The sequence below is a fragment of the Lepidochelys olivacea genome (genome assembly GCF_965140295.1).
Source record: "Lepidochelys olivacea isolate rLepOli2 genome assembly, chromosome: 1".
Taxonomy (NCBI): domain Eukaryota; kingdom Metazoa; phylum Chordata; order Testudines; family Cheloniidae; genus Lepidochelys; species Lepidochelys olivacea.
In genome coordinates this window covers 343,193,925-343,218,568 of record NC_140411.1, presented here as the reverse complement: position 1 = coordinate 343,218,568, position 24,644 = coordinate 343,193,925, and the positions used below count along the sequence as shown (strand labels likewise).

General features: G+C 41.6%; 1 protein-coding gene across 2 annotated transcripts; it reads right to left on the bottom strand.

The window, feature by feature from the left end:
• Nucleotides 1-210: 210 nt before the first annotated feature.
• On the bottom strand, nucleotides 211-24,644 carry KIN (Kin17 DNA and RNA binding protein). 2 transcript variants are annotated; one of them, XM_084634520.1, is made up of 13 exons: nucleotides 24,438-24,644; nucleotides 22,116-22,210; nucleotides 19,676-19,719; nucleotides 19,439-19,561; nucleotides 18,285-18,466; nucleotides 12,927-12,975; nucleotides 12,554-12,611; nucleotides 10,563-10,692; nucleotides 8,638-8,688; nucleotides 7,817-7,885; nucleotides 6,698-6,797; nucleotides 5,342-5,442; nucleotides 211-3,425 (listed from the first exon to the last, which is right to left on the bottom strand). In XM_084634520.1, the coding sequence occupies exons 1-13, from the start codon at nucleotides 24,549-24,551 to the stop codon at nucleotides 3,363-3,365; spliced, it is 1,179 nt and encodes a 392-aa protein (XP_084490646.1). In that variant the 5' UTR covers nucleotides 24,552-24,644; the 3' UTR covers nucleotides 211-3,362. The 2 variants fall into 2 exon arrangements, with proteins under 2 accessions (XP_084490646.1, XP_084490647.1); XM_084634521.1 differs by having other exon boundaries at nucleotides 10,563-10,689.

Here is a 24,644-nt window from a genome sequence, read left to right as displayed (position 1 = left end):
GGTTTGTGCTCCAACTACAGAAAATCACCAACCCAGAAAGCTTCACTTCTATCAATGGGACTCCTATCACCATAGTCATCCTTTCCCGTTAACTGAAGCACAGCTACTTCTCAATGTGCTTCCTGACTAAAGAAATAAACTACTCCTGGGCAATGGAACCCGGTGCATGAAGTGCAATGGCTGGGCTGGGCTTTCATTTCAACACGGAAATCAGCATAGGCAAAACCAGTTTTATTTAATGCATGCAAAATATAGGAACTACAGAAACAAACCTCAGTTCACACCTGCTTTGCAATATTAACCAATTAAAATTCACAGTGAAGATGTCAGATTGCACAGAAATATAAACTGGACTTCCTTCTAGAAGGTAGCAAGAGGGGAGCGCCCAACACAAAAAAGAAATGCCACAATTCAGTAAATGGAAATGCTGTAATGGCATCAAGTATTTCAAAAGCCAGCTTTGAAAATCCTCTTAAATATGTATAATATTATTCAGTAAATGTGCAAGTCCAGCCTCCAAATGCAGGAGTGGACCATTTGGGCTCAAGGAATGAGGGTAGGGAGTGCAAGATTATTTAAAATGGGTACCCAAAGTTAGGTTCCTGAATTGGTATTTAAGCACCTAAACAGATGACCTGACCTGCAAAAGTGCTGAGCCTCCAATAGCTTCCATCGAGGTTAATGAGAAAGCTCAGTACTTTTGAAATCGGTTCACGTAATTAGATGCCTGAAGCCCAACTTCAGGTCCCCGTCTCTCCACCTCTTCCCAGTCTTGGCCAGGTTATCTTAAAATTACTCCTTGCTTTACTCCATTCTAGCACGTGGCCTTGAGCAAGTCATTTTTCTTTCTGTACTTTAGCTTCCTCTGGCTCTACAACAGGGATGCCACCTCCTCTCCGCCATGCTGGGAGGAATCAAGAGTTTTGAACAAGTGGGAAAACTTTCCTAAAACAAACTCAGCTGCAATGGATGGTTTTTTAAAGCCACTTTGTTACTGCTCTGCAGCGCATCACATCTGTTCCGGGAGTCAAAAGGAGCCATTTTATCGGCAATGAAATGCGATCTCAGAAACAATTCAGTGCGGTGGGCATATGAAAAATCCTGCAATCTACTATTTCACCAGCAGGGGTCCCCTTGAGACCATAAATTCAACAGCAGGCCAGACAGTGCGTGTGCCTCTTTCACTAACACGGTGACATGAACTTGCAGCTTGCTCAGACTGAGGCACAGCTAACGCACGCATCGGCATAGCATCCTGCGCGGTCCAGCCATTAGACCAGAGGAAGGAGGAGATTTGCCTGTTAATCAGGAACACCACAGTCAGATCTTCTCAAGGAAACTTGCTCAGCCTAAAACTACTGAGGCAAGAAAAGAGCAGAAGGTTAGAGATTTTTTATTGTATTTTTTTTAAATCAAGACTAACTCTGGGCTCTCCAGCCAATCTACCTCAACCCCCTCTGGACACAGTCCCCAGTGTTCTCCGCTAAAAACTAAGACTCTCCCAGAGGAGAGCCCTGGCAGCCTCTGACCCCCCAGAATATGCTACCAGCAGCAGCTCCAGCACAAGCCAAGGAGAATCTGGTACTATCGCCCCATCCCTCTCCAAACCAATGAGATGTGCTCTGGGCACCAGCCCCCCTTATTTTCCTGTCTGTAACATCATTAGGAAACAGATTGCTGCTCTACTTATTATTCCCCACTGCATCCCCATCCTTCTGCCCAGCCACAGTCACACCTTCACCTCCTCACTTCCATCCTCTCACCCAATTACACAGCCTCTCCCCACACCCAAAACCTCCCCTCCAGCCTGAGCCAAACTCATGTAAATGCCTCTCTCCCTCCTATCCACCACCTCTCTCCCTCCGGTATCCCCAGTCACTTCAATGATTCAGCTCCATCAAGTTATGACAAAACAAAGCCACGTAACTATTACCAGTTACCCTCATCCACCCTCTCCATTCACCCCCTATTGCTCGCCTCCCTCCCTTCTTGTCTTCAGTTGATTTTAAGCTCTTCTAGTTAGGGGGCTGTGTCTTTCTAGGTCTGTACAGTGCCTGGCAGAACAGCGCCTCAGTCCTGACTAGGTGTTACAAAAGAACTACTACTAAGAGAGGATCAGCACAGACTCAAGTGCATCTAAAAACCCCCCAATTGTATCCAATAGGTGGATTTGCTCTCCATAACTATTTTAGCTGGGTCAAGATCATTTCTATCTCATGTTCCAAGAACACATGAGATTTAATCAGAGACCTATCAGCCCAAATGTAATGTTTCATCCTCTTCCCATGGTAGTTTATGCAGTTTAGCTATTTCAACAAATAAAGCAAGACATGCATCTGGACTCTTGGCTTGATTCCACTAGGGAGAACCAGTTGACAACAATACTGATTATCCAGAGGCTTTTAAGGGATACATTGTGCTGAGAGAGATGTGCTTTTATTCCACAAATTGCTTTAAAAATAAAAAAGTGTTGTACAGAATGCTACATGTTTTAAAAACTATTCAAAGAAAAGTGACTCATTTAGGATCCACAATAGAGCAGGAAAGCAGCATTAAAGTGAACAAAAGACTAGGCCCTGGGGAATCTATGCCAGCACAACCACCAGTTCATTTCTATTAACTGAGCAGACAACTAGATGTGCCATTTCTTTACTGCTCACATTCACAGAACTGCACTGCCCCATAAATCATGCCAATTAAGGGTTAAATCTTGGAGTCACTACAGAGGCAAGTACAACCATGATAGTTAATGGGAACACAGAGGATGCCAGGATCAGGTCCTGACTGGGTGTGCGGTTTAGCAGAGTACTGATTAAGCAGGTTTTGCTGTAATTTATTGCACTCACTTTAAAACTAATAAACCAAACCATTCTTATGTACATCATCAAAACCCAGAAAAATAATCCCCTACAGCACTGCTGCCTTCCTGCTTTTCTTTTAATCTCTTTGCTTGTTCTAAAGCCAGAATTTTGTTTGGCGGCAGATCCAGAAGTATGTTATGCAAACTATAGGCTACGTTACATACAGTACCTGCCTCAAGTGGCCCTTTCTAGCTGGTGATATTTTATAAAATGTTTAACATAGTTCAGTAAGTAAAATATTCCGGCACACAGGTATCCCCTAATCTTAGAAAAGAAAAACAAATTAAAATATTACAACATAATACAACTTTGATACAGAATCAAAGATTAGACAAGATTTTCACAAATGTTAACAGATTTATAATGGTCTTTACATAAATCTAGGTTGTTTTTTCTATATACACAAATTAAAAACTCTGACATAGTAGAGCCTTGTGTGTCTGCATAGTGGACACCAATTTGATGTTTCCAGGAGTCAGCTTTGACCCATTGCTTTGAGTCTCAAAGGAGTTTGGAAATGTCTTCATATTGGATGCCTTCAATTCTCCGTCCTTTTAAAGGCCCCTGCAGATGAATAAATTGCAAGAAAGATTGGGGTGGGGGGCAGGGAGAACTATGTTTGTTGAATCTCATAATAAATAGTTAAAAATTACAATATAGCTCAACTGAATCAAATCAAACCTGTCCACACTTAGCCATGTTTAAGAAAATGATAGCTATTAAGTGAATAGCACACAGGAAATGAAAGAAACTTTGGCATTTTTACACATTGCTGTATTCATTTGTTTATTGATTTTTACCTAATGTACAACTTTCATCCTTCAGAGACTGTGGACAATGCATTAATGTGAAAGGCCAGGTTTTGAGAAGACTGCACATTATTATTATTATGGAATTACTTACTAGTTAGCAAGATTTAAAGAGGAATTGGACATTTATATGGGCAGAAATATTCACAGTTTTAATAGTTAATGGTAAATTTTGGAAGGGATATACAATTACATGCTTCACTCTCTAACCATTAGGAATTAGAATGAGATCTGCCTGGGGGGAAAAGATTATTCCACATCTGGCAACTGTAAGCTTCTTGTACCTTTCCTCTGAAGCATCTGGCGCTGGCCAGTTGGAGACAGGATACTGGACTAGATGAACCAAGGGTTTGATCCAATATGTCAGGTCCTATGTTATATGTTAAAGTGACCAAATGCACGGGCAGTTACGCTGGTTGTCTGTTCAAGAGCAGTAACTGCATACAAAAGTTATATGTAGGGTCCTACTAAATTCACGGCCATGAAAAACGTGTCACGTGCTGTGAAATCGGGTCTCCCCGCATGAAAGCTGGTCTTTTGTGTGCTTTTACCCTGTACCATACAGCATTCACAGGGGAGACCAGCATTTCTCAAATTGGGGGTCCTGATCCAAAAGGGAGTCGCGGGGGGTAGGGGTCGCAGTATTGCCACCCTTACTTCTGAGCTGCCTTCAGACCTGGGCAGCCAGAGAGAGGTGGCTGCTGGCTGGGTGCCCAGCTCTGAAGGCAGTGCCCTGCCAGCAGCAGCACAAAAGTAAGGGTGGCAATACCGTACCCTGCCACCCTTACCCTCTGCGCTGCTGCCTGCAGAGCTGGGCGGCTGGAGAGAGGTGGCTGCTGACTGAGGGCCCAGCTCTGCACGCAGCAGCACAGAAAGGTGGCAATACCGAACCCTGCCATCCTTATTTCTGTGCTGATGCTGGCAGGAGCTCTGAAACAAGAAGCCAAGTAAACACCTCTAGAAAAAAAGGTCTCTAACTTACTTAGTAACCACTACCTTCTGACATCAAAACAGAGTCATTGAGTGAAATTCTGGCCCCATGAAATCAACAGCTACTCTTACTGACTTCAGTGGGGCCAGACTTTAACCTTAAATCTCTCTTTAGAGATTTATAGGACTCATACAAAAGAAAAAAGGCCTTTTACACTAAGGCTCAGCCCAGAGAATATTTTCCATTGAGAAAGGTGGTTTGTAATAAAAATGCAAACACAGTCTTAACTATAAGTAGCATGAACAACAAGGATTCAAAATCCATCAAACTACAAAGCCAGCTTGATAAATACAGTAAGATAATTCTCTTATTTCATACATACATTTTAAGTGTATTGCTTTCTCAGTTGAAAAGTTATTGTATCATTAATAGACCACATTTAAATTAAAGCTATTAAATATTTTACAAATTTATCTTTGAAGTTCAATTTGTAAATTCAGTATCCCATTGTCTTTTAAAGGTAAGGAGGCCCAGTAGATAGGGCAGTGGATTAGAACCTAAAAGGATTTGGGTTCTATTCCTATTGGCCGGCTGGGTGACCCTGAGCACCAATCTGTGTCCCAGATTCCCCATTTGCAAAGGGGCAATAATGATATTCACCCTTTGTAAAGGGCTTTGAGATCTACTGATGAAAAGTGCTATAAATGAAAGATTATTGCATATATTGAAAATGTACATACAGATTCAATGATTATTGCTGCTGAGAAGTTCTTCTCATTTATAGATTCCAAGATGCCTTCATTTCCTCTGTAACCTCCATTTAAAACCAGAACTTTCTTTCCTGAAACAGTAAACAGGAAGAACTTTACCCATAGGGAACTCTTGGTGTCTTTTGATCAAGCCCCTCTCTCCTGAAAACACAGGCCAGAGTCACTTTGGGAAGTCTGTATCTACAAGAACTATAGAAGACATTGTTCCCTTGGAAGCAATGCTCAGCTTTTCTTCAGGGACTGCTTGATCCTAAAATGCCTGAGTGATACAGATGAAGGTTGTTTTGCTTTTAGGAAGCTGCCGATGCCGGTTTATCTAAGTAGGCTGAAAAGCAGCACAGAGAAGCTTGTCATAATTCACCAGAAGTGCATATGTGAGGTATGTAGCAATGGGAGCTCTGACACCCTCTGAAAGGATGCAGCATTCACCCTCCTTCTCCAGCAAGGCCTGCTGTTTGGGCAGGAATCACCTTCCTTCTAGGATCACTCCCCTTCTGGGGTACCTCACTGTTGCTGACAGACTTTCCTGGTCCTTGAATATCCAGGAGCCCAGCACTGACTGTGGGCACCTCTCTGCGCAGGTACACAAGAGGAGGGGAGAGTTTCCTTGAATCCTGTCCATCTTAGGGAGAGCCTGTGAAGGAACCACCACAATCCAGCACTTTATGACTAACAGGGATCTCTAGGGGGCCCTGGCAAGCTTCAATTACCTTACAATATTTACGTCTTCATTTTTATTTTGTTTTTCAAAATCCTTTGTAATTTCTCCCTCATCCATCATAAAACTATTCCTAAATAAATAAATCAATGCCAAAAACACAATATCCAGAAATAACCTTACAATCACGAACTCCAGACAATGGAGGAAACTTTAAGGTGACAAATACCTCAACAATACACTTACATTTATAATATGTATTACATGGAGGGAAAATGCATGCTAAGAACCATTGAGGACAATCAGTAAAGCTCTTTGGCAGACTCCTACAGATACTTCCTGGCAGCTGAAGAGAGATGCTTTCATCTAGTCAAACCAAAAAATGCTTCCTATCCTTCTTAGAAGGAGCATAATTCCTCTTGGAAAGCTCTGTGAAATCACCAAAAAGAATAAATGCAATATTTGCACCAACAGCAACCAGAGGATACTTGGTACATGACAGGAATATCTTAATACAATGTGGATAAGAAATGCTGGCCAGGAACAAAATTAGTAAAATGACACTTGTCATCATAACCCTCAGGTGACAATTGATGAGTTATAGCTCAAAAGAATGAAAGTCAGTCCATCAGATGCAGCTTTGCTAGCTCGTTTGCAAATAAATTTACCTGGTGCCGGTATTACTGTCTCTAGATGTGTCTGGTCAAGTTTCAGTTTGTCTCCAGAATCAATCATCTTTACAACTGCTGTGTACTTGTCAATTACCTCCTGTCATGGAAAATTAAATATATTTATTTTAAAAAGGGAAAGATACCTATAACTTGATTATTTTCTTATTAAAAAAATACAGGTAAGAGGTTTAAAAGCAAATGGCCATGTAACATGAATGATGCAAATACATCGGGGTAATTACAAAACAGAATCATTCTTTGATTTTCTGCCTTTTTTTTTTTTTTAAAGTAGTCTTAATAGCAAGTAGATTCAGGAACATAGGTCTAAATTTTCAAAAGTGGCAAGTGTTTTCAGGTGCCCAACTTGAGAAGTCTGAAATGGACCTGATTTTTAGAAAATGCTGCACAATGATTTTCTGAAAATCAGACCACTTTAAAGAGTCTCAGATTGGGCATCCAAAATCACTATTCAGTTTTGAAAATGTAGGCCATCGGTTTTGTCATGCTAGATCAGATCCATGGTTTATCTAGTGCAGTATCCTGTCTCTGACAGTGGCCAGTGCTAGCTACTTCAGAGGATGATGAGATACTTCAGACCATTAGGCAAGGCCCACCAGACTGAAGAACTTGTGAATTTAGGGGACCCTCCTTCTAAGATCATCTGGGATTTTTACACTTCAATGCTGGACAGAGATTACTGACACAGTCTCAAGGACTGAAATACCATGCACTGCTCTTGGTCACTCCCCAGCAACACAGCTTTAAGATGACTGTATGTTCTAAAAAGACTCATCGATGAAATCAGAGTCTGAAGAAAACAGTAACAAGAGTAAACTTAATAGGGAAAAATGGTCATCAAGAATGAAGAGGTGAGTGGATGCCCACAAGCGTCTATTTTGATTTGCAATAAATCCCAAGTCACTCACTGTCCAGAAGGAACTGAGAATCTGGTAAACTCTGAGAAAGTTAAAGGGAAGCCCTCATTCTGATAGTTGGGGTTCAACCACTACCACCATAAGCAACCAAATAAACAGATGTTTTCTAATTGCTGTGGACTAGGTTGTGTCCAATCACTTTATTCACAAACTTTGATCGGATAAAATGCTGTAGATTCACCTTAACAACTGCTTTCTTCTTATGATACTTCTCACCAAGCTTTTTTGTTACAATTTTTACAACAATTTCCTGGAAAAGGGGAAAAAGGAAAGAGAAAAAGCTAAATACACAAACAAAAACAACTTACTCTCAACTCAGTGTTTACATCACAAGTAGCTTTTAACTCCAGTTGTCCCCACAAGCAGACCCTGATGTTATGCTGTGTAGTGTCAGTAGGCAATGTCACTTCTAAGACATGACATTATAGAACTTTCATTGTGGCAGGAACCCCACCACAAAGGCATCTCCTGCCCTCACTGACTCAAAATATACTTAAATTTGAATTCAGTGTGTTACAAGGCAGCCCTCCTGGATCACTGGCAGCAAGGCCTGACCAGGACATTTGGATCTAACAGCCTGACCCTCTTTCCTGAGCTGGAAGACATAGTTGTGTTAGTTCAAAGGCTGTATCTTACTACTAAATCTCTATATGGTCTGACCACTAGAGTGGGGAAAAGACACCCTGTTAAAAGTGCATGTAGATAACCTCTAGATGCAACTGTCCTTTAACTACAAAGTAAGCCATCAGTATATAAAGGAGCTTAAATATTTGAAGTATAATGTTTCAGCATAGTAAATATTGCACAGCAGCCAGGAAAAGTGAGATATTTGCAAACTGAGAGAAATTAACTTATGATAATATCTCTGTTTGGAAAATAAAAATGTACTTTTGGTCATATTCTGCTCTTGGATCTATACATGTTGCAAACCAGCAGGGGCTGTGTGCATGTTCCCAAAGGCAGAATTTGGCCTGATAACTATGTAGTTATTCAGATACTTACAGGCTGCAACCAGTAATCTGTTCGGGCTGTTTTTTTCTTTTCTTCTTCAAACTACAGAAGAAAAAAAGTCAATTTTTTTTTGGCCTTTCATATCAGTGCAAGGTTCCCACCTCCCCCTAAAAACCTGAACAAGTTCCATGCACTTAGGTATCAAACCAAAACAGAATAGTGAAGGTGTTTACTACACCAATGGTCTATCTAGCGCAGTAGGTATTATACCATCTGGTCTTAAATTAAATAGTAATAAGTTATCATCAATTTCTTCCAAAACCTTCTCTAATGACACTACAATCCGGGATTTGTCCCCGAAAAAGAATGGCTCAGGTGTGGGAATCTCCCTTACAACCTTCTTCTGCGGTTAAGACTGATGCAAAAAACTCATTTAGTTTCTCTGTAATGGCCTGATCTTCCTTGAGTGCTCCTTTAGCACCTTGATCATCCAGTGGCCCCACTGATTATTTGGCAGGCTTTCTGCTTCTGATGTACTTAACTTTTTTGCTGTTAGTTTTTGAGTCTTTGGCTAGTTGCTCTTCAAATTCTTTTTTGGCCCACCTAATTATACTTTTACACTTGACTTGCCAGAGTTTATACTCCTTCCTATTTTCCTCAGTAGAATTTAACTTCTTCTACTTTGTTGTTCAGCTGTGGTGGCACTGTTTTGGTCCTCTTACTACATTTTCTTAATTTGGGGTATATATTTAAGTTGAACCTTTATTATGGTGGGGGGGTTTTAAGTTTCCATGCGGTTTGTAGGCATTTCACTTTTGGACCTGTACTTTAAAATTTCTGTTTAATTAGCTTCCTCATTTTTGTGTAGTTCCCCTTTCTGAAATTAAATGCTTCTGTAGTGGGCTTCTTTGGTATTTCGCGCACACCCCCTCCCCACACATATACAGGGACGTTAAATATAATTATATTATGGTTGCTGTTACCAATTGGTTCAGCTATATCCACCTCTCGGACCAGAACCTGTGCTCCACTTAGTACTAAATCAAGAATTGCCTCTCCGCTTGTGGGTTTCAGGACTAGCTGTTCCAAGAAGCAGACATTTATGATGTCCAGAAATTTTATCTCTGCATTCCATCCTGAGGTGACATCCTGAGGTGACAGTTAATATGGGGATAGTTGAAATCCCCCATTACTATTGAGTTTTCTATTTGCATAACCTCTCTGATCTCCCTGAGCATTTCACAGTCACCAGCACCATCCTGGTCAGAAATATATCCCCATTGCTACATTCTTATTATTCAATCATGGAATTTCTATCCATAGAATTCCATAGTACAGTTTGGTTCATTTAAGATTTGTACTATATTTAACTTTATGCTTTCTTTCCCATATAGTGCCACTCCCCAACCAGCATGACCTATTCTGTCATTCCTTAATACAAGGGTACAAAATATTTGTATCCCCCATTGATGATCACCATTCCACCATGTTTCTGAGATGCCTATTATATCAATATCCTCATTTAATACCAGGCACTTAAGTTCACCCATCTTAGTACTTAGACTTCTAGCATTAGTATATAAGCACTTTTAAAATTGGTCGCTTTTTAGCTCTCTGCCATTATGTGATCTAATTGAATAGGACTCTTTCATTAAGATGAAAGGCAATTCTCTTTAGACATTTATAAAATTTTGTCTAGAATAAAAACTTTTCTTATAAAAGATGTACTAAGCTAGGTCACTTGAAAAATCCAGACCCCTTGATCTGCATCCAGAATTAAATAGAGCATGGGTAGAATAGGAGGCATTGGTATTACGTGGGATAAGCCACGATGATCGTGTAAAGTGGTGAGCTGCTGAATTCCACCCAATCTGGAGCTTCAAGTTCTTTTCAAAGGTAGCCCCAAGTAGAGTGCACTTAGTGATTTAGACTTGGATTACAAAGGCATGGATCTCTAGGTAACATTCTCACTGTACCTCCATGATCTCATCCAGTGCAGATTTCTTCTTTTTCTCCTTTGATTGGCCTGAGCTGTGAGCAGATTCTTTCCGTTTAACTGATCCTGCTCCTCCCACCATCTTCAATGCACTTGGTCCAAGGACACTGCTGGAAGAGGGTTTAGATTAAGATGATGTTTTAAAAAAGCAAACAGTACAAAGCGTAAGCATAGAAGTTTTAGGTTATCAGGGAAGTCTTAAACTGACACCTTTACAGAGATGCCCCCGGAGAACAGGCTGTGCAGAGGTGCAGCTGATCTTTTAGACCTCAGTCCCGCCACTTAATCTACATGAATCCTGCACCAGATTTCAATGGGGACCTATATGGACACAGGAGCAGATCAATTTGCAGGATAGAGGCATTGGATTATAATCTCTGGGGCACGAATTGTACCAACTTTTGCGTTTGGATTGCAGGAACTCCAAGAGGCAAACAATCTGATGGTCAAACCAACCCACTGGTCCAAGACTTAGATGGATGCTTCAACCATTTTAGTACAAAAATGTTTCTTCTAGCACACATTACGGAGAAATTTATCTGTGGGCAGAGGTACAATAGGTGGACAAAAGCCTGTTCATTAACAAAACCTCTCAGATTGAATTGGGCCATATGTTCTTGCTTCTCTGTAGGAAGCTGCTGCGTTTACAGACAGTGAGCAAAGTGATCAAGATCCTATACCTGGATATGGATTCGTTCTTGTTTATTTTGAATCTGCAATTTTTCATTTTTTTGACCGATTTTAAGAAAGATCGGTTCTGATTTTGCAGGAAGTCAGTTTGTTTGCTTTGGTAACAATGTTTATTGTCTTGTGTTCAAATAGTGTTTTGTAGATGTAAAGTGCTATATAAGTGCTAAGGATAATTAAAAATAAAATACTGCAGGTTATCATGATCTAGATACACTCTCTACAAGTCTTTTACTTCTGCATTAATGTTACAGAAATCTTGTGCCTGGGAGCATCTCTAACTTGGCATGAGAAATTTAGGTCACTTGGCCTACTAGTTCCACAGAGGTCTAGACAGACTAATTCCAGCAAATAGCTGGAGAACACTCAGAACAGTACTTCTTACTTGCAGGAGATCTATTCAGGGAAGTTTGTATTTTAAATCCTGTAATCACCTTGAGCACTACCTGGGAGTGGAATCTTTAGGTGTAATTTATAATATACCTCAAAGCTTAAAATCCCTCTATTATATTGAACCAGTTTATAGTCTAATTTTCTATCTCGCATATCTCACATCAGATATCTTATCTAGACGCTTCCCCTGTGATGAGAAGAGAGCTTTCATTTTACCTGTAATATGTTTAATTACAATATTGTCCTATGAAAAAGGATGGTTTCTTGCTAGCCAAATGTTTTCACAGACTGCTGTAACTTCTTATCAGCATTGCTTATATTATTGATCCCTTTGTCTTGCACTGCTTGTGGTTACACCGAAACTCAATGAAGTTTAAAAAGATTTATTTGGATTCACCTTCCTGAATGCTGATCAGGAAAATGCATTGAAGGCAATTGGCCACAGTAGTCAAACATGGGTTTACAAGACTAAACTAGTCAACTAGTAGTGGATAAGTAGAAAGGCAGCTGGGATATCGGATGCTCATTTAAATATTTCTGATTGTATATTTTAGTCCTTTATCTGACTTTTCATATGTTGCTTGTCTTCTTAGGAGCTGATCCTGCATCTGGCTCCTAGTCAGTGGATGCGAGGAAGCCCACTGATTTCCATGGGGCTCCACCCACCAGGCCAATAGATTCATAGAGTTTAAAGCCAGAAGGGACCACTAGATAATCTAGTCTGGCCTTCTGTATAACACAGCAGGATCAGGAAATAGACTGCATGCTCTTTAGGGCAAGAACTGTCTCGCTGTACACGTGAACAACACTTAGTGCATTGTGGGTGCTACCATAATACAAACAATAAGACAGGACACAAACAGCATGGGATGCTTCGTGTCTTTTCCTCACCTTGTTTTAGACGATGCTGCTACTGAAGTACTGGCTCCTTTGTTTAAATTAAATGCAACTAAAAAAATAAAGAGATGTTACTCTATTTCTATCCTTCACATCTAACTGTATTTAAGGGTGTTACAGTGATGAATTGCAAATTAGAAGCAACACAAATACAGAAAGATTTACTATTCAAATGTTTTGGCTCATCCTTTAAAATGAACTGCTTTATACAGTACAAGAAGAATACTTCGCTCTTCTATAGTGATTTTCATCTGTGATCTTAAAGCACTTTACCAATGCTAAGCCTCAATGCTCAGTCCACTGCTTTAATCCTAGATCACAAATATCCTCCATAAATTCTAAACATGCATATTAAAAGTCCAGTTACCTTTCTCTTCATCATTTTCTCTGTTTAGTTCAGTATAGACAGGCCTTTCCTGCCAAAGAAAAATAAAACAAACTTCAAGGGTTGAATAAACAACTGACATGATATCATTGCTGGGGATCTTTAATTAGCTCAATTTTTACAACTATTATAAGGTTATCAAACTAGCCACTCTGGCCTGACAAGTTAGGAGGATCAGGACTAGAAGACATCTTGTTATAGACCCCTGTGCAGAATTCTCCAATGAAGATTCTCTATATAGATATCATCTGAAACAGACTGGCTCCAATAGGAAAGGAAAGTTACCTTTTATTAATAGCCCTATTTCTTCCTGAGCCAACACAGCTATACAGAGAGACAGGCTTTCCAAATGATACAGAAATGATGAGACTCTTCCCTATTTTGAGGCACTGCAGGTTCAATGAATCGTAGGGACAGAAAGGACCTCAAGAAGCCATCTAGTCCATCCTCCTGTGATGAGGCAAGAACCGAGGCCATCCCTGACTATGTTCTCCCATGATCGGGTTTCCACAACCTCCCTTGGTAATCTAGTCCAGTACTTAACTATTCTTGTAATTAGAAAGGTTTTCCTAATATCTAATCTAAATCTTCCAAATCAACCAAAACTGAACACAATATTCCAGCTGAGGCCTCCCCAGTGCCATATCGAATGAATGATTGTGTCTTCTATATAACATCCCTGTTAATACACCCCAGAATTATATTTACCTTTTTCTCAAGTGTACCATATTGTTGACTCATATTCCATTTGTGATCCCTTTTATTGCCAGATCCTTTTCTGCAGTACTACCATTTAGCCAGTTATTCCCCATTTTGTACTTGTACATTTGATTTTTCCTTCCTAAGTGTAGTACTTTGCCTTTGTCTTTATTGAATTTCATCTTGCTGATTTCAGATCAATTCTCTGATTTGCCATGGTCATTTTGAATTCTAATCCTGCCCTCCAAAGTACTTCAACCCCTCCCAGCTTGGTGTCAACTGTAAATTTTATAAGAATACTTTATACTCCATTATCCAACTCATTAATGAAAATATTGAATAGTACCGGACCCAGGACAGACCCCTGTGGGACCCCACTAGATACACACCCCCAGTTTCACAGCAAACCACTGATAACTATGCTTTGAGTACAGCAAGGGCGCTCAAATGTTTTCAGTCACACCCCTCCGCCCTCCACCACCACCTTACCAAAACCGGAATGTGTCCGGGACCCCCCTCCATTACTGCATAGCCATGGCTTCCTCAGCAGCAGAGTGTGTGCTGAAGGTGAACTGGGGCTGGGGTTAGAGACGGAACTTGTCGAGGGCAGAGAGGGAATGAGGGTAGAACTGGCTGGGGGTGGAGAGCGAGTGAAAGGTGGAGCTCAGCCTGGAGGCAGAGCAGGACTGGGGGCTGAATGGAACCTGGTGGAGGAGCAAGTCTGGGGCATGGTGCTGCTCCCTTCCTAACCCCCATGGGGGCTAATCCAAGCCCCGCCCCCCCAAACATTCCTCCATGCCCCCTGGGGGGGGGAGGTGCCCCACATTTTGGGACCACTGGAGTACAGTCTTTCAACCAGTTTTCAATCAGTTCAAATTCCCACTTTATAGTAATTTCATCTAGATCACATTTCCCTAGTTTGCTTATGAGAATGTCATGTGGGACTGTGTTAAAAGCCTTACTAAATCAAAATATATCATATCTACTGCTTCCCCCATACAATCAGCCAGTATACTCGAATATTAAACTAGGAAAAATATTTATTTTAATGCTGCTTAAAATTTACCTATGGATACCTGGAATTAAAACTGCAAGTTTCAATCCCATGCATCAATAGGTTAATGAGTCCTGGAACCACGCCAAAGAAAAAGTCCTCTAGAATACAGCACGGTACTAAAGAAAATTACTTTTCATCTCTGGAATTTGGTTTCCCAAACTTTTGATGATCTAAAACATTTGTTATTTTGGAATTAGAAGGTCATGTAAGATCAGGCCTTAAAAGTCCTGTCACTTTGATCACCATCTTGCTTTTCCCTCCCATTTAAATTCAAAGAAGATTTTAGTAGCTAATTTCTTGAGAATGAGAAATGTTTACATGATAATTTTCCTTCGGTTAGAAACTTCCTTCCAGTACTCGTGGGCTAATGCCTCCCACAAGTGGAATTCAGATGCTGTTGCTGGAGGCTCCAGGGCTGAGCTCTGTCCTTCAACTCAAACCATCAGAAGTTCAATTATTACAGTACAATAATAGGCAGAAATAGAAAATCCCCAATAGAAAGTGAGATATTTATAAACTAAAGAGTTACCTGGGAACCAACCCAGTGACATAAGAACAGCCATACGGGGTCAGACCAAAGGTCCATCTAGCCCAGTATCTTGTCTTCCAACAGTGGCCAATACCAGGTGCCCTCAAGGGAATGAACAGGTAATCACCAAGTGATCCACTCCCTGTCGCCCACTCCCAGCTTCGGGCAAACAGAGGCTAGGAACACCGTCCCTGCCCATCCTGACTAAGAGCCATTAATGGACCTATCCTCCATGAATTTATCTAGTTTTTGAACCCTGGTATAGTCTTGGACTTCACAACATCCTTTGACAAAGAGTTCCAAAGACTGACTGTGCGTTGTGTGAAGAAATATTTCCTTTTGTCTATTTTAAACCTGCTGCCTATTAATTTCATTTGGTGACCCCTCATTCTTGAGTAATGAGGAGTAAATTATTTAAACACTTCCTTATTTACTTTCTCCACACCAGTCATGATTTTATAGACCTCTATCATATCCCCCCTTAGTCATCTCTTTTCCAAGCTGAAAAGTCCCAGTCTTATTAATCATTTTTGTTGCCCTTTTCTGAACCTTTTCCAATTCCAATATATCTTTTTTGAGCTGGGGCGACCACATATGCATGCAGTATTCAAGATGTAGGCATACCATTGATATATACAAAGGCAATATGATATTTTCGGTCTTATTATCTATCCCTTTCTTAACGATTCCCAACATTCTGTTCTCTTTTTTGACTGCCGCTGCACACTGAGTGGATGTTTTCAGAAAACTATCCCAAAGGACTCCAAGATCTCTTTCTTGAGTGGTAAAAGCTAATTTAGACCCCATCATTTTATATGTATAGTTGGGATTATGTTTTCCAATGTGCATTGCTTTGCATTTATCAACATTGAATTTCATCTGCCATTTTGTTGCTCAGTCGCACGCTTTTGAGAGATCCTTTTGTAGCTCTTCGCAGTTTGCCTGGGACTTAACTTTCTTGAGTAGTTTTGGATCATCTGCAAATTTTGCCACCTCACTGTTTACCTGTTTTTTCAGATCATTTATGAATATGTTGAATAGAACTGGTCGCAGTACAGAACCCTGGGGGACACCAGTGTTTACCGCTCTCCATTCTGAAAACTGACCATTTATTCCTACCCTTTGTTTCCTATCTTTTAACCAGTTACAAATCCAGGAGAGGACCTTCCCTCTTATCCCATGACAGCTTGCTTTGCTTAAGAGCCTTTGGTGAGGGACCTTGATAGGACACTGTGACGGGGCATGCCTCACCACTGCAGTGCCTGCTAGCTGTCCAGGAAATTAGTGCTGTACCCTCTTCTGGTGGTGTCTTGACTGCTGTCACCTCTGTTCCTGGTCCCACGTCACTCCCATGACTGCAGCGTCCTCTTCAGTGACGCTCTCCATGTTCCCCTCCTTTTGGGGGGACCTGCAGTCCACTATCTAGCCACTTCCTTCAGTGACTCCAGCACCCTCTTTGCCCTTGCATCAGGGCCTCAAGCTGCAGATCCCTGCAGCCTGCCAGGAGCTGCCTTTAGTTCTCTGGGTCCCTGCCTGCAGCACTACGTGGTCCAGGGTGCTTGCTGTCCTCTGCCTGCAAGGCAGCCACTCCTCCTCCCTTCTCAAGCTCCAGGGAGTGACTGACCCTGCTCTGTTCTGCAGTCCTTCTTATATGGGCCAGCCCGGCCCTGACTGGCTGCTCCCATAAGCCCTTCTGTGATTGGCTACCTCCTGCGCAGCCTCCCTAGGGCTCCTTTTAACCCCTTTTCTGCCAGTGTGGTGCAGACACCCCATCACAGACACCCTCCTATCAAAAGGAAAGAATGGAATGAAGAGGAATGGAAACTTATTGTGCAAGTCTTCCTCAGATAAGACTCATACATTCCCCCCATCCGCACAATGCCTCTAGGGACTTCTGTGAATAGTCTCCCAGAAGCCGAGGAGGCTAACTGGTGCGGGATTTTTACGACTTGCCTGCAGCAACCTGAGGTCCTAAGGGATTGGCATTTTGGATAGAAAAAGATGAACAGGATAAAATTGTTTATGTTGGAGATATGTCTTTAGAGCTCTAGTAATGACACAATCTTCCAAGGGTTAGAGCTAAATGAAGGGAGAACTATTTTCCAGGAATTGTGGAAAGAGGGACTTACCTTGAACAGAAAGGTTTCTGGAGTTATAAGAATAACATTTTCCTCATTAAAGGAAAATGCTTCTTGTATGGACATAGGAACTAATTCCAAAACTTGCCTTTCGGAGGGAATAGAGACTAGAAGGGCCAGCCACCCACCTACCTAATTTGCCAGTGCGATTGAACACAGCACCTGATACTCAAATGGAGGATCCATGTGGTAGGCTACAAAATGCTGCTGTAGCTGGTTGGTTGTAGGACCCCAGCTGAACCTTCTGAAGAAACTCTAGCATAGCTGAGATCATTAGAAGTTTGGGATTACTAGAATATTTGTATCACAACAGCATCCAGGTCAGGTCCCATGGTGCTGGGCGCTGCATAAAGTGGCAATCCCTGCCCAAAAGAGCTGTTTCTGTTTTCCCCTCACACCAGAAATGTAAATTTGGCCAATGAATGAAACATCTTGGTCTTCCATATAACTGCTCCCTCTTTGGACCTTTCTGTGCGGAGCTGGCTCGAGCCCAGTCAGCCCTTGCCCCCCCCCAAAATAGAGGTAAAACTATGCCTATGCTTAAGGGTTCCCCCCAACCCAGGCTCCCGCTCTTCCCCTGCCGGGCCCTGGGGGCATCAGCAAGAAAAAGGTTGAGAACCCCTGGCCTATCCCTCATGGTTCAGAGGAGACAAAAAAAAAAAAAAAAAAAAAGGCAAAGAACCCATGATACATGTTACCAATCCAGCATTAGTTACCTGGGGAAAATTCCTCCCTAACCCCAGCTGGTGATTGACCTGTAACCTGGAGCGTGAAGACTGACCGTTTGTATCATAGCTAAGTAACTGCAGATGTGAGTCCATTGGAAGATTTGACAGAGCAGTCCTATGTGGATTAAATTAAATATTTAATAAGAGCACTTCTGAATGTGAAGATTGGTATATATAAGATCTTCTCACCTGTTCTTTCCCCTCCAAGCCTCTCCTAACTTGCTCTTCAATGAATTTAGCAGTTTTTTCTTCATCATCAAGGTCTTGTTTCTTCTTCTTCTCTTGTTCTTGTTGTCTACGGATAGTTTCTGGGTCCCGATCAATATACTGGATATACCAGCCTTTAGGAGTCTCATCCACTTTGCAGAAGCCTTAAAAAAACAAGCATAGATCATGTTTCAACAGTTACTACCAAAACCAAACTAAAAAAAAAATGCTTACATTTAAGAAATTATGTTTATGGAATAAGTAAATGCCAAGACATGCATCATAGACTGTATTTAGTGTATCGATGTATTGATTACCTGTAGCACACAATTTCTCCATGTACTATTCTTGAATTACTGCTTTTAAACTATCTTACGCATAATCTTTTCTTTCAGCTAATCAGATTTACTTTGAAATAGGTCAGTGTAGCTAACAGTGACATAAGTACATAAGCTCCCTTTGTTTAATAAAATATGGGAATGGAAATGCTTTTTTCAACAAGGAGAAAACAAAAATCCATACATATATAACTACACATACAGAATGGTGTGCCATAGCATAAATTTTACTAGAATGAGTTCGAATTAATCACACTTGTAATTTTATTAGAATGAGTTTGCTTTGGCCACGTTAATCACACAGGTCATTACAATGAGTGCCACTCAAACCTTCACACCAGGCCATATTTTCTCTACATGCACATTTACCAGAAAATCTATTATTGTAGATATCAAGCCTTAAACCTTTCAGAAGTTCAGTAATTAATATTGACTACTCAGGGCCTCAAGCCATCTTAATTTGTGGAGCAATTCTATATTTGGAAGGAATATTTCTTTAATAGTTCGTTGTTGTTTTAAATGGCAGCCGTTGAAAGTTGATCCGAGTTCAGTAGTAGTTCCAGTGGATGTGGATTAGTGGGCAGAGCGCAGATGAAGCAGGAAAAGCCTCAGAAGTTAGCATAAGGTTTGAAATTTATCACATGTATCACTATTTATGTGGCACTGATGGGAGTACAATAAATGTATATGCATACTTCTTATGGATTTTCAGTATTTTGGACTAATCAGCAGGTTTTATTGATTATTGAGTGACTGCATTGCCAGTAATTAATCATTTCTTATAGGAAATAAAATTACCTTCTCTCCCTAACCATTTAGTAAAGTCAGTTAGGGTTTCCCACTGCGTGGCATTCATGTGGATGTGCTCTCGATGGCTGATATATTCATTGTATACAATATTATTGTGGACTCTTTTCGTTCCTAAAACAAAAATATATTACTGTTAAATACAAGTCCATTACTGGGGAGAAACTGATGTGAATTTTTGTTTTTGAACTATACAGGGTTATTAACAAAAATAATCAAAATATTTACCAAATCGTCTCCTGAGCAGTTCTAAGAAATCATTTCGGAATTCCCTGATGGAATACAAAGGAGACTATTTAAATAATGCTTTTACAGTTGCGTAGCATTTGCATTTATAAATGACAATGGAAAAATATTTACAAAATAAAGAGGTGTATTCAGTTCAAAAGAATATCACCAGATTCAGATAATCCATTTCCTCTTTCACTGGAACATTTAAAATATGGTATCATATGTGTATCACCCTACACACCTACAAAAGTCTATATGCACAGTGTGTGTGCCTGTATTTATACAATTGTGCAAACGTGTCAGTGTACTCACATACACTTTGACTATGTCTACTCTGCACACCACGGGTGGTGGCGTGCAAGGTATACGGAACTACACGATGCAGTACGCTGAGGAGTGTAGCTACATGTGTCAGTGGAAGGCTCCAACAGCTCCCTGCAACGAAGAAAGGCTCTGGCAATGGGGGAGCTGCTAGAGCCTTTCCCAGCTGCCTCCCCCTGCCAGCGACTCTAGCAGCAGGACACTATACTACTAAAAATAGCAGTGAAAACAGGAGAGGTGCTACTTGGGTGTGTAGATAGCCACGTAGGGTACATACCCAAAGGGTTCAGGCATGACTTTATTCCACTCACCTAATCAGTTCCTCACCATCTACAATGCTATTTCTGTCTGTGCTGGGGGCGATGGGAGTGCAGTGTATATACTTTATATGCCACCATAAGGCGTGTGCAGTGTAGACATACCCTTTATCCTCCTTGACCTGTCAGCTGCCTTTGACATCAACTACGCTCTTCTTTTTGAAATCTTGTCCTTCCTTGGTTTCTGTGACTCTGTCCTTGCAGGGTTCTCCTCCAACCTCACTTATTGCTCCTTCAGTGCATCCTTCAGAGGATCCTCCTCATCCTCCCTCCAACTTTTCCACAGTGCTGTGTCGCTGGTCCTCTTCTCTATCTTATCTCTGGACAATCTCATCAGTAACACAAATTCAGCTACCATTTCTATGCCAACAACTCACAGATCTACCTCTCTGCTCCAGACCTGCCTCCTTCTGTCTCAACTAAAATCTCTCTCTGACAATTCCTTTGGCTGCCTAGCTGACAGCTCAAGCTCAACTTGGCTAAAACAGAGCTCATAATCTTCCCCTCTGCAAGCCCTCCCTTCTACCTCCTTTCTTGATCACTGTGGACACCACCACCATTCTGCTAGCCACTCAAGCCCATAACCTGAATGTCATCCTGGATTTGGAGCTCACTCTGTGTACTCACATCCAGGTTATGTCCTTATATGGCTGATTCTTTCTACATAACTTGTCTAAGATATGGCTTTTCCTATCCACCCACACAACTAAAACACTCATTCAAACTCTCATTATCTCACATCTCATTACTGCTACATCCTTTTCACTGGTCTTGACAAAGGCACTCTTCCCCCATTTGTAACCGTTCAGAATGCTGTTGCTAAGATAATTTCCCTAACCCGTCCCTTTGCCCATGTCACATCTCCGTTTGGATCTTTCCACTATCTCCCCTTCTCCACTGCATCAAACATACGCTACTTGTTGTCACTTTCTAGGCCCTTTACAATCAATCTCCATCATCTCTCATTCTCTGTTGAGCTTTTGACACTCACCTCCAATCAGCCTATGATGCCAACCTTCATCACACACTTAAGTTTTCAAATAAGTACTTCTGTGCTTTCTCCCATGCTGTCCTTCACAAATGGGAGGCACTTCCCATAAACATCAGCAAAGCTACCCTATTATCCACTTCCAAATCACTCCTCAAAACTCTCCTTTGCTATGATGACTAAAAAAACCCTGACAATTACACAGCTCACGTGCTGAAAGCACTGCCTATCATGCTGACAAATACTGTCCCCTTGTACTTCCCTGTCTGTCTGTAGCTACCTGTCATCTCTTATCTTAAATTGTAAGCTCTTTGGGATAGGGACTGTCTTTTTGTTCTGTGTTTCCACAGCACCTAGCACAATTGGATCCTGGTCCATCACTATGGCTCCCAGGCACTGCGATAATACAAATTCATAATAATAGTAACTTCTACCAGGTGACATTTTCTTACTATAGAACCAGGGCCCTTACAAATTCATGGTCCATTTTGGTCAATTTCACGATCATAGGATTTTTAAAATCATAAATTTTCAGATTTTGAACTGAAAACATAATTTCACTATGTTACAACTGTAGGGGTCTGACCCAAAAGGAGGAGGGGGGGAGTTGCAGTATTGCCACCCTTACTTCTGCGCTGCTCCCTTTTCATACTGCTGCTTTAAAAATATCTACCAAGTAACACTACAGTAAAATTTTAAAATTCATCAAAATTCAGTTGCTTCAGTGGGACTCCAAGAGGGCACAAGGATGCAACCTCCCAGATTCGACTGCAGGATCAAGGCCTATGTGGGGGAATTTTGAGAAACTAACTCTGAAAAATAATCCATGAATTGTTGAGGATCTTCAGAAGCAAGTAGCAGCTGTCTCTGGTGGGATTCGGACATACAATGACATTTGAAGCCATTCTGTAAAATAAAAGATAAACATTATCTTGACTTACAGAAGTCAGTAAACTGACATTTTAAACACCAAAAAAACCTAAGTTAGAGTTTTAAAAAATAAAACTGACTCAACCCTGGTAATACCATCATCGCATAGTGCAGCTAATGTGGGAGAACAGAGCTAAGGCAGCAACTGTATGACTCCTGCATCTGAAGTGTGAAATGTTTGTCATAAGCCTTATTACTGTTACAGTGAAAGGAGATTCCCTTGACTTTACCAACACATCGCCTGCACACCAGCCACTCCCTTTTTTTCAAATGGTCCTTTATGCCCAGAATGCCCTCTCCATTCCAACGTAGCAAGAATCTATGCTCTTCTCTTTAAAATTGCTTAAAACGATTCTTCTGTGATGCCTACCTAGTTTTAACTCTCCTCTTGCATAAGAGATGTTATTTTTTTAATAATGCTGCACTGCTATTTGATTATTCTATTTCCCAGTCAGCTGATGCTCATTATCCTGATGTATTTTTATGGTCTGGTCCTGAGGGGCAGGTCGAGAGCCTGCATTTTCCCTTGATTTCAATGTAAGTTGTGGGCACTTAGCACTGTTAGGATCAAGCCTTTAGGTCCCAATTCTGAAGATATAACAACAAAGCGGTTACCTTCCTCACCTGATTAGTCCTAGTGAGTATATGCATAAGTATTTGTCACTTTGGGACCGAAGAGCTTGATCATAAGGTACTGAGTGTCCATAGCAGCCTGAAAGCATGTACGGGCAGGGGTTATCACCCTCTGTTCTGTTCAGCATTAAGCACATGGTCTGCGTTCAATAAACAAAGTGATATGGGACTTGTACATTTGGGGCAAAACACACATGCAGAATGTCAGTGTCGCTGTAGCTCACAAAAGCTTATGCTCAAATAAATTTGTTAGCCTCTAAGGTGCCATAAGTAGTCCTTTTCTTTTTGCGGATACAGACTAATACGGCTGCTACTCTGAAAAGTGTCACAAGTGAAGAAAAAGCTCATTACAAGTTCTAACAGATTTGATAGAGATCAGTGCTACAACTATGAAAGTGGAAAGGACTACTAATGCCCCAATTTGTGCAAGTATTTGTGATACTGATGACCTCTACCAAAGAAGAGAGAAAATCTAGTACACTAGTATGTTATTATGAAATTGTCAAGATTATTACTAGAAGAAGTTAATAAACACATCTCATCAGAGGACAGTAATACTTGCGAAAGCTGCAGCAGAAATCAGCCTTTCACTCTGTGTATTAATACACTTACAGTTGTTTTGCAAAGGCATGTGAAACAAATGTCAAGCAAAAGAATTAAATCTTACCCAGTGTACTTTATTAATTTGTTTTGTTTGGATTATTACAATGCAGCGAATTGACTTAAAATGGATCTTGTTTAGTTCACTGAATTGTATTTGAATGTATAGCCTCCTCTGATATGGATTAGCATTGATTTAGGCAAAAGAAAAAAAAAGTTTGTTATGTAAAAGACTCTTCCTTTGCTATAGATACATGTAAGTCTTTATTACTAGTCTTTCAACCGCAGTGGGTTTCAAACCTTTTTTTTTTTACACTGGTGACCCCTTTCACAAAGGAAGCCTCTGACTGTAACCCCCCTTATAAATTAAGAAAAGGAGGACTCGTGGCACCTTAGAGACTAACCAATTTATTTGAGCATGAGCTTTCGTGAGCTACAGCTCACTTCATCGGATGCAGTGATCCAATGAAGTGAGCAGTAGCTCACGAAAGCTTATGCCCAAATAAATTGGTTAGTCTCTAAGGTGCCACAAGTACTCCTTTTCTTTTTGCGAATACAGACTAACACGGCTGTTACTCTGAAATTTATAAATTAAGGGATTTAATTTAAGGGGAGCTGGCGACCCGCATGCAACCACCTTGCGACCCCGGGTTTGAGCACCCCCCCGTTCGACAGGGGTCGCGTTTGCAGGAGGCTGCTGCGCAGAGCGACGCCCCCTTCCCGTGCTCGACGGCACCGAGCTCCCATTAGCGCTCCGCTGAGGACAGCGACGAGCCGAGCCCTGCCCGCCCCAGGCGTGGGGGGGCGCCCTGGCCCTGCGCCGCCCTCATGGGTCTCCGAGCCCGCCTCCCCTCGGCACAGCCCCCTACCCCAGCCAGGGGCCGCTACCCTAGCTACGGCCCAGGCCCAGCCGCCTGGTCTCGCCTCGCCGCCCGCTGCACCCCAGCTCCCCTGCCCGGCCCCGGCTCACCTCATCCCGGCACTGCTTCTGGCACATCTGGCAGTACCAGCGCAGCTTCTGCAGCCCCTTGGACTTGATGCGGTTGGCGATGGCCTTGGGGCTCAGGAAATCCGACTTCCCCATGGCGGCGGCGGCCTCCCGACCCCCCTCAGCCCCGACCGGAAGCGGAAGGACACGACCCCGGAACGCCTTCCGCCGGCCGGCCACGCGGACGCC